Source organism: Pollachius pollachius (assembly GCF_949987615.1).
Source record: "Pollachius pollachius genome assembly, chromosome: 20".
Taxonomy (NCBI): Eukaryota; Metazoa; Chordata; class Actinopteri; order Gadiformes; family Gadidae; genus Pollachius; species Pollachius pollachius.
This window is the reverse complement of record NC_136953.1, coordinates 10,903,305-10,917,639: the sequence shown is the minus strand read 5'-3', so window position 1 is coordinate 10,917,639 and position 14,335 is coordinate 10,903,305. Positions and strand designations below refer to the sequence as shown.

Here is a 14,335-nt window from a genome sequence, read left to right as displayed (position 1 = left end):
ATTCAGCGCGGGGGGGTAATTCATCTGTTCAACCGTTGCTTCAGTGAGATCTACTCCCATCGGTTTGAAACATTAGCATAGATCTTAGCAACTGACGAGTGATCACGCGATCATAAAGGGAATAGATACTGGGTTGGAGCCCCCATGTCCGCAGCCGACATGTTAGGACCTTACTGTCCATTTATGTAACTAACTATGTATCTGTATCTTTATCTCTTTGTATCGTTTTCATGGGTCGCCTTGGATAACAGTTTCTGCTAAACAACCAAACAGTAACAAAACATGAAACACAAGGTTGTTTTTTTTTAACTGTTCAAAATGCATAATGAGATAGAGGAAAAACTGCAGACTAATCGAAGAGAACAAAAACATTGAAGGTTTATGATACCAAAACCAGCAACAACAAGTGTGCTGTGTCAAAGCGGGGCCGATGCAACAGGGGCCGGGCTCTCACCCATGACGTGGAAGCCCAGCACACAGGTGTAGGACGCCCACTCCCGGTCTTTGCTCTCGAAGCGGTTCCTCAATAGTTTACAACCTCCAGTGATGTCCCCTGTTGGAGCACAGAGTCACTGTGAGTCGCTTAGGGAAAACACACACACGCACACTCACGCACGCACGCACACACACACAGACACGCACGCATAGCGTTGTGCTAGACGGTCACTTACAATAAAGGATCTCATAGTCGCCCGAATTTGACATGATGTAATTCCCATCTTTGGACCAATCGAGGTGCGTTATAAAGCTGGAGTGGCCCTGATTGGATAGGTTTGAACAGAGAAGCATGGGTCACAAGATGCACCCTGACACACATATACTGCATGTGTACTACTGCAGCTAGTATGTTGCAATACTGCAACATAATAGCTGACACACTAAGATACAAATGAGGCTGCAAGTCAGAATTCTCAACTCACGTTGCACTTGCCAAAACGGGTGTAGCGCCTGCCACTCTCCGTCACAGTGTAAATGTAGATAAAGTTGTCATGGGAACCCACAGCTAGAAAGCTGCCATCTGCCAACAACAACAATAGGAAATTGCGAGTCTATAAGGCATTTCAAACTTTTAAGTCATTTTAAACTTCAAGATGACCCCCCAACACACATATCCACACCCACACACACGCACGCACACACACACACACATGCGCACGCACACAAACAATAACACACACTCACATAAACAAGTACCCGCACAGGCATACAAACACAAGTTCAGGCGTATACATTCACACACAGACACACACACAGACACACACACACACACACACACACACACACACACACACACACACATACACACACACACAAACACACACACACACCACAGTAGACAGCGCAGCCTGACCTGGAGAATATCTCATGACAGAGTGCTGCTCGTTCCCGTCCGTGAGGTCTGTGACCACCTCTCTGGTCAGCAGGTCAAGCACCAACCACCTGGCACGGCGTTGTTTGGAATTCAACGTGAGGGCGGAAGAAAGACACAAGACGACAGGACTGAACAACCACCTCAGAATGTGCAGTGAATAAACCTAGTGCGCCACAACGGGCTGTGGAGCAGTTTGAATCTAGAGGTCGGTTCCTCTTTGAGACTAGGGTGTCGAGGCAGGGTGCAGAGGTGTGGCGTCGTCGTAAAATGGAACCCCCACTTTAGGCTAGTTAAAGGGGTCCTACCGCAAAAACCCAACTTCTCTATGCACTTATGTACGCAGACGAAGAAGGGGGAGAAGAAGAAGGTGAACATGACAGTCTGTGAGAACTTGGACGGATGGGAACTGGAGAACCGCTTATATTCACGCAAAGTTCAGGGCTGAACTTTGAACAATTATTGACCCATGACTTTTCCCTTTAAACTGAGATCTCTTTTTTTATGATAAAAGAAAGTAATACAGTGGCTGGATGGTTCTGGGATGTAGGTGGCCTGGGATTGGGAGCTGCTCACCTGCCAGTGCTGAGGCCAACGGAGACCACGGCGCCATTTGGACAGAAGTCTGCACACAAGCCGTACTCCTACAGGAGACACACCCAGGCGCTTCAACACTCTGCTGTGGTGTGACGTGTGTGTGTGTGTGTGGAAATGTGTGTGAGAATGTGGGCGTGTGTATGCGTGTTTATGTGCATGTGTGTCTGTGTGTGTGTGTGTGTGTGTGTGTGTGTGTTGAAATGTGGGCGCGTGTATGCGTTTTTATGTGCATTTGTGTATTTGTATGTGTAAGTATGCTTACGTTCGTGTGCGTATGTGCTTGTATGTATGCGTGTGTGACGTTTGTGTATATGTTTGTATGTGTGCATATGCGTATGTGTGTGCACATATGTGTGTGTTAGTGTGTATGTGTGTGTGTGTGTTTGTATGTGTGCAAATGTGTATGTGCATGTACGCGTGTGTGTGTGTGTGTGTGTGTGTGTGTGTGTGTGTGTGCGTGCTACCTCCAGTGTAGTGCACCAGTCCAGCTTGTGTTCCTCTGTGTTCCACAGACACACCTGTCTGTCGTGGCCGCAGGTGAGGAAGGTATTCTGGGAGGGGTGTGTGGCCAAGCCCCACATCTCATCCATGTGACCCTATGACCCCCACACACAAACACACACAAACAAAGACACACACACACACACATACACACCCAAACACTGAATGATTACAATATGAAATACGTCTACAGTGAATTCAATAGAAGCTTTTAAAAGTTTTTATTTGTCAACATGCATTTCGATCTTAAAGCAGCACCATTTCACCTCTAACCACTAGATGGCAGAAACCCCAGCCAAGGATTTGAACTCATACATTCATCATCACCCATGGAGATTTTCCCCATTCAGCCCTCTCACTAATATACCACTAATATACCTATTGAAAAGAGGTGGAGTGAGGCATCTCTGTAATGACGACTTCAAAGCATCAAACCCATTGTATGAGTAGAGTGTTCTCGTACCTGCACAATGGCCACGAATCCCTGTGAAAAGGTTCCCCTCAGGATAGCGTTCCGGGTTGTACCAACTAACAGCTCCTCCCCGTCCACATTCGCAATGGTACGGACCGCTCCGAACTGCTCAGGGATCTAGAGATCACACAAGTTTGGAAACTTTATCTAAAACGGATTTTGAGCTGAAAAGCGCTCCTCCACGTTCAAACATACGAGTGTACACACACACACACACACACACACACACACACACACACACACACACACACACACACACACACACACACACACACACACACACACACACACACAGATCTCACCTCACACTCTCTCTCCGGGGCCAGGTCTGCGCTCCAGCGGATGATCCTGCGGTCCTTGCCGCCACCGCTGAGCAGAGCGCCGCCCTGCAGGGCACACAGTGTGAACACGCTGCCCTCGTGGGCCTTGGTCTGCCGCATGATCTGTAGGGTCTCTGTACGGGGCAGAGGCCGGGAGCGCACAGTTACGTACTTAATTCAGCAGCAGTTGAGATAGAATGATAGATAGATAGATAGACGGGTGAATAGATCAATTCATGGGTAGATATAGCTAGATATAATAGACAGACAGACAGACTCAGACTGAGACACACACAGACAGACATATGGGTACTTCAGGTAGAGAGAATCAATTTGGTAGTAAGAGCAGCCATACAGTAAAACTAAATGTCAACATGAAGACACTATGAATAAAGTTACAATAGAATAAAAACGAAAATGAATAAGTTTTGGGATGATATTTGCAAAACTATTGAGTTATGTTTTTTATTGTTGGTACTGTTAAAAAGGGGAAACTCAAAGGCCTCACACCTGCTATTAATCTCCTCTTTTATTATATTTATAGTTACCGTCATGTCTCCATTGGGAACGGTATATAGGAGCCACTTTTCAGTCTGACCTAATTTACCCTGTATCCTTCAGGGATACCTTTCCCACTTCCACTCTCTGTGTTCATTCGGTGGAAATCAAACCCCCTCTTTGGTCGAAGTTGACCTGCGTTGGCTCTTCCTGCATACGGTCCCTCCCAGCACTGCCCATGTGGCCTCCCCCATGACCCCCAGCAGAAGACTCCCTCCCTGGGGGAAACCCCTGCAGTAGAAGCCAGCTCGCTACCTTTTTTAATAAAATATTTATTTTGGAAGGTTTTATCCTTTTTATTTTAGAGGGAGATAGATAGGAAGGTATGGGGGAGAGAGAGGGGAAGTCAAGCAGCGAAAGACCAGCGGCAGGGATCAAACCCGGGTCTCTTTGGCAAGGTAGGTCGCCCCCCCAAACCAGGGCGCCCCCACGAGGCCTCTACCTTTGGCTCCTTTCCCAAGGGTCTTCACGTCGGCCGCGGACTTCCCCCAGGTCAGGATGTTCCCCTCCGAGTCCCCGGTGAGAACGTCCCCCGTCAGGCTGAAGATGAAACACTGGATGAACTTGGGCTTCTTGTATTTCTGCTCCGAGAAACAAAGAAAGGAAAAATAAAAAGATGTGTGTGATGAGGGAACAATTGTGCGCTCGTTTTGTTGGTGCCCTGAGGGAGAGATCGTTAAAGTGAATTATTAAGGAAACCGTCTCACACACACACACATAAACACACACACACACACACACACACACACACACACACACACACACTACACACATTAAATGAAAGCCAATCATAGCAAGGTCATACTAACCTGCACACCATTATAATAAATTGGAGTGTAGTTGACGTTTTGGCTTTAGTTACAGTAAGCTGTTTTCCAGGTGATGGTTTCCTGAGAGTAAAAGGTTTCCTACATCTCCGGGAAGTCCATGTTGAGCGGTGCACACGGGCGACCTCAGTAAATATATCCTGCTGCGCTATGGGTTAACCTCTGAATGGGTGGGACCAGTACTTCATCACTCACTATACCTCAATTAATATATCACATCTGACAGCATTCATTTTGACCATTGACGTTTTGTGTTGATTTGAGTCTTTTGGAGATGTTTCAATAGTGTATGTATTTGTTATATTAAATCTATTTGTCAAAGGTATTTTTGCCCTTTCATGGGGAGTAACTTTTGCAGGTATTAACGCATGGAGGGAGGAAAATGTCTGAAAATGTTTTAAGTGTCGTACTCCAAAGATGCCTTGCTTCTTGGTGAGCTGCCCGCCGCTCAGGGTCCAGAAGTACACGTGGGACTTTCCGCAGGTGATGATGTTGCTGCCGTCGACCGGGTTGAATTCCACGGCGAACACAGCCTCATTGGTGCTCTGGAGGATACACACGCATGCACACACACACCCAGACACACACACACAGACACACACACACACACAGACAAACACAAACACATACGGATAAATATTACATTTAGAATGTTATGTACCCATGCCCCTTACTTTCAAAGCCACAACTGTATCTGTGGCTGCAGTCTAACGTTATTAAAAATCTAAAATAGCCAACGATCCTATAATTGGAAGAGCCTGTAAAATGATAATAATTTAGCGGGACGGCCCCAGCCAGACAGAACACCAGTGGAAAAGCAGAAGGCTTTTCAAGCTGCGTTTTGGGTACAAAAGTCTCATTCATCTCCGCGCCATAGTGTGGAATATGGACCGTTCCATTGCTATGGCGAAAGGGAGGGGTTGAATAATTATGCTGCTGCTGTTGGATCAAATCATATGTTTGTATAGCGGGGGGGAGGTAGGACACCCCCCTGCCCCCGGCCGAACCACCATAATGGAACTGTCCCTCGAGCCATCTTAACAGTGAGCAAACAGGCTTACAGGAGAAACAACGTATGTAGAGCAAAGAAAGGAAATGCATACATTATGCATTCAGCACACCCACGGCATAAGCATATTTACCTAAACTCACAAGCAAAAGCAGAAAAACACACATTGACACAGTCAAGTGTACAAACCAACACAAACACACACACACACACAAGCATGCACCCGGTCAAAATCTGCCAGCAAAGAAATTGCACCATGGCAACCAAACCGAAATTGTTTATACGGGATGTTCCGACGTCTAAATGAAAGCTTAAAGACAACTCAACATGAATGTACAGTGGTGGCGGTGCTACACTAGTTGCTAATGGTTAGCCTGCTAGCCGGCCTGGCCCTCAGGCGGTTGCGGGCGTTGAGGTGCAGATCCGTTAACTAATGCAAATGGCTGACGTGGCCGAGGGTTGGGACAGTAGGACAGTCTGTTGGGCTCTGGGTGCGCTGCAGCTGTTCCAGAAGCCAAGGCTGGGAGCAGCTCCGAGAGGACTCTTAATGCCGTCATGGGGACGTCTCTGGCTGGGGTGCTGAGTGTTAAATACCACTGTGGTAAAGCCACCGTGAAATGGAAGCTGACTTTTTGTTCGCATTTTTAAGCCTTTATGCCCCCAACAAAAATTGTCCAAATAATTGAGTCAAAATTCCTAGATTTTCCCCAAGGAAAGAAAGATAGATCATTCTCTTTTTCTATTTATTTCACTTTCTCATTTATTGAATATTTTATTATTTTAAATATTTTTTATATATTGAGAGTCATTTGGTAGAATTCGTTCCGAGTGCATTTTCAGTGAACTACAGACAAAAATCGGTTGCAGAATTCAGGGTCAAAGAGTCAATTAAAGCAGACGACGATGCAGGGGGAACGGCTGGAGGAAGGGCCTCCTCTAGACCGGTGGTCTCCTCTAGACCGGTGGTCCCCCGCCCCCCGGACACAGGCTGTCCTGCCCAACTGTGGGGACGTACCTTGACCTCGGCGTGCTTGGTCCCCTTGGTGGAGTCCCACAGGGACATCATGTGCTCGTTGGAGTCGTCGATCACACAGAGGACGGCCCCGGCGTCCTGGGATCACCATACACACGAACAACAATCATGTGAACCATAATAACAAGTCCCACAGTGACAACGGGTGTCCACAGATACACCGTGAACACAGAATAAGCACGATCTTTGTCTATAAAACATTACAAATGTGGACATAACAAAATAATACAAATATACACATCTATTAAAAATAGATAATATAATAAAACGCTAACAACGGTAATACTCCACAATGAACATCAGGGGTCCGACTGTACTCACAGCGATTGAGAACGCCACCGAGCCCACCCCCCTCTCGAAGGTACCCAGGCCGATCAGCTGCAGGGTGGCCAGCGTGTTGGAGTTCCAGATGTGGACACACGGCTGGAGTGGCTGACACACACACACGCACGGGCACACAGACACACAGGTGGGCACGCGGAAGCCCGCGCGAACGCACACAAACACACACGCACACAGGCACGCAGACCCCCAACAGGCACACACGTGCATGAAACAAACGTAAAACAGGAACAAGCGCACGCACGCAAACACGTACACCAATGTAGATGACGCACACACAAAAAACAAAACACGCACATGCACGCACAAACATACATGAACAAACCCACAGACATGTGTACACACGCAAACACAAAGGCACACACATCACAAATATTAGATCAGATGTTAAAGTGTGAATATATATGTCGGAAAGTATGGCAGTAAATGATAATCTGGGTCGTTTCTGAACAGCGGAGTCACCTTTCCATCCTTATCCACGCCAGACGTCTGGCCGGACGCCACGCGCACGTTATCGGGATGGAGTGTCAGACTGCAGCAGACAAGAACATAGAGGTTTAAAACACCACAGAAAACCAACCCTGTGTCTTAGGGGTTTGTACCTGGGAAACCCTGTTCTATTGTAGGTGTTTATATCCTGTTCTAATATACTGTTTTGTGCACTTTCCTATGATGTTTTGTGTACGCTGTGTTTCATTGGCTGCTTATTTTGTTATCTGTTTGCCATTGTCAGGGGGTTATCTGTTGTCCCCTGCCAGTTCGTTCTAACTATGTGTGACTGTATCTTCTGAGTCACCTATGTTGTTTTTTAACCTTTGTTTGTACATGCATTTCAATTCTGTGCCTTTTGAATATCTAGCAGGGGACAACAGATAACCCCTAGGCTAACTGGCTCCCTTACAGTTTGACTGTTGATTATGTGCAATGTCCCTGAAATAAACCAATAAACCAATCATATGTGATTGTTCTGATGGTCTCCAAAGGGGAGATGGCGCCCACTGACCAGCGGACGCAGTCGGTGTGCTTGCGGTAGTGCCGCTGTGTGCGGCTGTTGATGTGGTACAGCACCACCACGCAGGCGTTGAAGTACACCGCCTCGCCCGTCGGCAGTAGGTACAGGTTGGCACGGCAATCCCGGCCCCGGTAGCCATAGCTGTTAGCCGCGCGCGAGTTAAGGTGTCTGCTGTCTGCTGTTTCCTTCTCCTCGGCCAAAAGCAAACAGATCTTTAGTTCAGGCCTTTAGGGATTACGCCAAAGCAACTTGCAGCCATTTTCTTATTGTTTAGATTCATAGATCAGTCAGGAGTAGCTGAGGGGTTGGGGGGGGGCTCTTGGTAAAAGGATGCCTTCAGGCAAACAGGGAATTGAACCCAAAACCTTTCTGCTGGGCATCAGACATATGAACCACTAGACTGTCCTACCCTCCTGTCCCCCCCGTCACCCATTGGAGGTATTAAATAAAAGGAAAACAATGTTCTCTCACTTGGCAGCATTTCCCCCTAAGCTTCTAGAGTGACAGGAGCTTACAAAATACCACAATGCAATTCCTCAGGGCAGAACCCAATACTATTGTTGAGGACATAACACATAACACAATACCGCAGGCCCCCATTCTACAGACTAAACGTGTGCCAAGACCCGTTCAGGATACACCCAGTCCAGCTCCAGCTTGGCGGAGGGCAGCTCCATTTTAAGGTCCTCGTAGTTCTGTATGTTGGAGGGGATGTACATGGTGATGGGGCGACCGCGGATGAACATCTTGGTGGACTGTTCTGTGAACACAGAAGGTGGGGATATGGCGCATTGTAAACTCTAATATGAAGGGACGGCAGAGGCAGCAGGCTGTTTGGGATGAGCACGAACCGGTTCTGGTGAAACGCTCATCTATTTGTTATCAGGAAGAACTGCCTGAAAGAAAATACACTAGAGAATCTTAGGCACTTAGAACAGAGAAGACAGAGACATAACCGGGTTCACCAGAAATCGTGCAGACGCCGGAGTCCCATCTATTGTCTCCCTGTCAGTTCCCTGGCACAGGCCAGTGCAAAGCATATATGTGAAGGGTCTCAAACACGTTGGTTGGCTCACCTTGGCTGTATGTTCCTCTCCGCGACCCGGAATTCACTGTGTGTGTATGAGAGAGAAGAAAGGAAGAAGGAGAGAGGGACAGAGAGGAGGGAGAGAGAGAGAGAAGGAGAAAGAGAGGGAGCAAGGGAAGGTGTAGAGAGAGGAGAGGAAGAGAGGGAGAGAAGAGAGAGAAGGAGAGGGAGAGAAGGAGAGCGAGAGCGAGGGGGAGAGGGAGAGAGGGAGAGAAGGAGAGAGGGAACGGTTAACCAAATAAAACTAATAAATGCATGTCATCTTCCGAGCTATAAAACATTGCTTGATTTCCTGTTTGGCATCCCTGGTGGGGATTTTTTTCCCCAATCGTTGGGTTCACAGGAAGTGGAGGAATTGAACTGTGGAATAATGTGTTGTGTTTCTACTCTCCCATTTACCTCACATCTATTTTAAAACCTGTAAGACCAGTGTGGCGCTGCTAGAACGGGTTCACGACTGCACTGAGAGCAGGGGCAGAGGGTTAGGCCGATGATCATGTTCCCGCTGTGCCGGCCGTGTGTGTTTGTCTGTGCAAGCGAAGGCGACCGCCGCGAGGAAGGAGGGAAACGCTGCGTGGCTGAAGGGACCCTATCCTACTGGCTTCTTCTACACTCACAGCGTGATATTAAAACCAGCTGGTCCAAAACATGTGAATACTCTGAGTTTAGAGTGAGGCCGACCGCCAGCACTTGGGCGAGTGCAAACGCACCGCTCATTCAAGGGAAACCATCGAGAATCAGGGGACCATGACAAGGAAGAGACGGGAGAAGAGAAAGGGTGGAAAATGGAAATAAAGGGTGGGCAAGGGCAAAACGCAAAGATGGGAAAGAGGTGACGAGGGAAGTTGCATAGGGGGTCATTCCGCCAAACAGCGTGCTTCTGCATTCGCTGTGTGCAGAATGGCTGGTTCAATAATGGAGAGGGAGAGAGAGAGAGAGAGGGAGAGAGAGAGAGAGAGAGAGAGAGCAAGAGAGGGAGAGAGAGAGAGAGAGCGAGAGAGCGAGAGAGGGAGAGAGAGAGAGAGAGCGAGAGAGAGAGAAGGTTCCAGACTGGAGGCGTGTGGCCTCAACCGCCACCATGCCATCCCAGAGGCAGCGACCACACCCCCCACCGACAAACATAAAACTAAAAGCCAAACATCTCATACCCATAGACTTCAGAGCCACAGTGGCTTTAAAGATCATGTAGGTGAGATTGAAAACGCACATTTTTGAGTGTAACCGTCAGCTAGTAGTGAGTGCATTGTGGGAATATCTGCTTAGAAGTGAATGCGCCTGCCTCTGTAAGAGACAACTCTCAAATCCTACCCACCTTGCACTGAATCCATTCAATAAATCTGTCGGCTATCTTCATAGTAAATATGAGTGTGCATGTGTGTGGGGGGGATCTAGTCTATAGGGGGATCTATAGGGTCTTTGTATAGAGAAGGGTACTTTCATTTCCTTCATTAAATTCCTGCAAACGGACACTAGTCACAGCAGTCATATTTCCCAATGGGAGATACAGATAGGATTGGTTGATTGATATTCCTTGCATTCCTTCTGAGGGTGTGGTGGCTGAAAGTCATGGACTCTGAATGACCCAGATTTGAGGCCGTTGAGGGGTCGGCGTACAGGCAGTGTCCTCCTATGCAGACCTTCTCTCTCTCTCTCTCTCTCTCTCTCTCTCTCCCTCTCCCTCTCGCTCTTCCTCTCTCTCACTCTCTCTCTCTCTCTCTCTCCCTCTCGCTCTTCCTCTCTCTCTCTCTATCTCTCTCTCCTTCTCGCTCTTCCTCTCTCTTCCTCTCTCCCTCTCACTCTTCCTCTCTCTCACTCTCTCTCTCTCTCTCCCTCTCGCTCTTCCTCTCTCTTACTCTCTCTCTCGCTCTCTTTTCCACAACCCCCGACAAGGCCTCATTTAACCATCCTACAAATACAAACACAACTTCTATTCTCAGACGACTCGCCGAGCGGAGGGTGCTCATTTGAAGCCACAGAACGCACGTTGTGATTGCTCGAAAAAGGTGCAAAAAAACGTTCTACTTGTAGCCTTTGCCAAACCCGGCGGTTCATTCCGTTTTCCAGCCAACGGCATACCCATTACGGGACTTAACAGAAACGACTGCGCAGCCGTAACTCTGCGCGAACGAGGGCTCAAATTGCTAGCCACCGCTCGTAAACACTCCCCAGAAATACGACGCTGATATCCTAGTTGGGACGCCGGGCGAGCCAGTCCCGTCTTTTATCTGAATTCCCCAAACGTTTTAAGGCCAGGCGTGGGAGGCTGGCCTGGCAGAGAACCTATTTTCTTTAACCTGCCAGAGTCGACAAATACGGTTCCAATAACAACAACAGCCAGAGTGAAGCAAGACTGATGCAAATGACCCATAGACAGCGTGTGCTGCAAGGAAATTGTGTCACTAATGTCGACACCAGCCTTCTGTGAAGCTCAGAAGACGTTGCGAAAGCGACCAGCTCGAATACATACTATTGTGGGGTACATGACAAGGCATGTAGCTAGTTAGAAAGGCACAATAAGATTATGTTTTTAACTTTCATCAGTATTGACAGACACAGATAATCAGTAGAAAAGAGATTGCAATCTTACTTTTCCTAGAAAAAGATAGACAAACAGATAGGGAGATGGATGAGATTACCTGTGCTGGCTAACATTTCTTTGGACCGACTGTAGGGAGGAAAAAACACACATTTAGATTCAGCCTTTAGTCTGGTAAACACAAAGGGTTCTAAAGGCCAAAGGGTTTCCGAAAGAAAAGTCATTACTATATTTTGCTTTAGTGCAAGTGGTGAGTGAATGTGTGAGTGCGTGAGAGGCAGTCAGTCAACAGGGAGAGAGAGAGAGAGAGAGAGAGAGTCAGTGAGTGAGTGCATGAAGGCGTGATTGTGAGAGCCCGTGAACGAGCTAATGAGAGTCAGTGAGTGAGTTAGAGTTAGAGAGTGAGTGAGTGAGTGAGTGAGTGAGAGTGAGATAGACAGTGCATGTCTAAGAGCCTAAATGAGTGTGTGTGTGTGTGTTTTGGGGGGGGGCTCACGTCTCCAGGCTGCTGGAGCGGGAGTACAGGTTGGCGGTGGACATGGCCTTCTTGTCCAGACGCTTCTTGGTCCTGTCCAGGAGGTCCTTCCCCACCTTCTCACTGTTCCGGCGGACCCTGGGACACACACACACACACACACACACACACACACGCGCACACACACACACACGCATACACACACACACACACACACGCATACACACACACATAAACATACACACACACACACACACACACACGCATACACACACATAAACATACACACACACACACACACACGCATACACACACACATAAACATACACACACACACACACACACACATGCGTACAAACACACAAAATATATCATAATACATAAATATATCAATGTTCAAATTCGGATTGACGATCATGAATTTTGCTTTGTAGGTATTATAATGTGCGGTTTTGCATTGAATTGAGACTTTTTGCTGAACTGTTTAGATGTTTTTATAGATACAATGCATACCTAAGTGTGGCTCAGTATGTCATTCATGCATGCATGCATGCAAGTGTAACAAGCAAAGGTTAGGTTGTCTAGTGACACGCCCCCCTCCCACTGATCAACCAATAACAGGCCCCTTGTGCCTTCTGGAGGAAGTGAAACTCTTGCTTTCTAACCTCATCACCCCCTTACACCCATGGATGTGAGACTGGTTGGTTGGGTGTATTGGGTGTATTTTATATTGATACATGGCCTTATTGTGAATGTTGAATGCACATCCTTTTTTTTGGTTGGTTGCATCTATTCTGTTATGTTATGTGTTTTCTTTGTGCAGAATTAAAGGTTGTTTTAATGTCATGGGACTCCTTGAAGATGAAAGGTGAGGCTGACCAGCATGATAGCATCAATATTATATGTATTCAGCAGCTACTTTGGTTAGAAATAGTGTCAAATAAGTTACTTGTGTACAATAGTACACACAGAATATTCCTACGCTGTATACTATCATCTGATGCATTTTAAGCCAGAGCCAGAATCCAGATATGAAACCCAAAGAATATTGAAGTAAATCAAATTGATTATGTTGAAAGCTATGTTGATTTGCAAACAGTGAAGTTTCACGGTGATTCTCTGATCAGTCGATGGCTGTAGCTACACCTTCCTCCCCAGTACCCCTGTTTTTCCATGGAGGGGCATTGCAGAGCCTGGCCAGACCATCTGTTATTCATTGGCAATGACCTTTTTTCTAAATGCCACAACAAGCAAGTCATGTAATCAAGACCCCAAACACAGACACAAAATCAAAGGAAGCAAACGATGGGTTAGGATTGGGTAAGACTTTTTTCATGCACGTCATGCAAAATAGGCCACTGATCCGGAGAAGGATAGAGAAGAATAAATCCCCTGTGTTATCAGGAGGGAGTCTGAAGAGGAAATGGCCGAGTGCAGATTAACTTGTTAGTGCGGTTTCGAGGTTGAAGTGTAGAAAAAAAATCTCCATTGCAGGAAGGAATCAACCCAAATGCCAGGGCTTGTGTCACTGCATAACCCCTCCTCTGAAAACCATGCCGCTTTTGCCCCAAATATGCACTGCACGGGCGACATTGTGCAGGCTTACAAGGCCACATTCTCATCGGATGGCTACCGTCCAGTCGTCACAAAGAGGGCTTCTGTGGGACTTGTTTTGATGGATACCCACTCAGACATGTGCTGCTGAGACACATCAAGCACTTTTCGGAATTTTAAAACAGATTTTTAACTCTTGAATGCTGTCGAGCCCACACGCATACAAACAAATGGAGGTCACGCACATACACACACAAACAAAACAAACGTAAACACACACAGACAAAAACACACACACGCACACACAGCTCAGCAGATGTTTCCAAGGATGTGTTCCTATTGTGTACGTGAACATTACGATGCTGAAATGCCCTTGCATCATACTTTCCACTAGGCAGCAATTGTGCGTGTGTTTGTGCATGTGTGTGTATGTGTGTGTGTGTCTGTATGTGTGTTTTTGTGTGTGTGTCTGAGTGTATGTGACCCTGTATGTGTGTGTGTATGTGCGACACTGTGTGTGTGCGTGTGTGTGAGTTCCTGTGTGTGTGTGTTTGTGTGTGTGCGCGCGTGGGTGTGTGTGCTGATCTTGTCCCAGTCATTCGGGCACTATGAGGTTGTTATAACTGTTTAACAGGCCGTGCTA

General features: G+C 47.2%; 1 protein-coding gene across 4 annotated transcripts in view; it reads right to left on the bottom strand.

Moving 5' to 3' along the window:
• eml3 (EMAP like 3) overlaps positions 1–14,335 on the bottom strand; it is a 29,249-nt gene that overhangs the window by 2,388 nt on the left and 12,526 nt on the right. For all 4 annotated transcript variants that reach the window (XM_079757940.1, XM_079757941.1, XM_079757942.1 and 1 more), the window contains 18 exons: positions 12,160–12,276; positions 11,764–11,792; positions 9,117–9,152; positions 8,680–8,800; positions 8,032–8,181; positions 7,491–7,560; positions 7,008–7,118; positions 6,669–6,764; positions 5,055–5,189; positions 4,260–4,398; positions 3,242–3,393; positions 2,931–3,056; positions 2,431–2,562; positions 1,946–2,013; positions 1,352–1,440; positions 921–1,018; positions 672–759; positions 455–553 (listed from right to left, as the gene is read on the bottom strand). In XM_079757940.1, the coding sequence (XP_079614066.1) occupies positions 455–553; positions 672–759; positions 921–1,018; positions 1,352–1,440; positions 1,946–2,013; positions 2,431–2,562; positions 2,931–3,056; positions 3,242–3,393; positions 4,260–4,398; positions 5,055–5,189; positions 6,669–6,764; positions 7,008–7,118; positions 7,491–7,560; positions 8,032–8,181; positions 8,680–8,800; positions 9,117–9,152; positions 11,764–11,792; positions 12,160–12,276 (1,856 nt within the window). The remainder of the gene's footprint in view (positions 1–454; positions 554–671; positions 760–920; positions 1,019–1,351; positions 1,441–1,945; positions 2,014–2,430; positions 2,563–2,930; positions 3,057–3,241; positions 3,394–4,259; positions 4,399–5,054; positions 5,190–6,668; positions 6,765–7,007; positions 7,119–7,490; positions 7,561–8,031; positions 8,182–8,679; positions 8,801–9,116; positions 9,153–11,763; positions 11,793–12,159; positions 12,277–14,335) is intronic.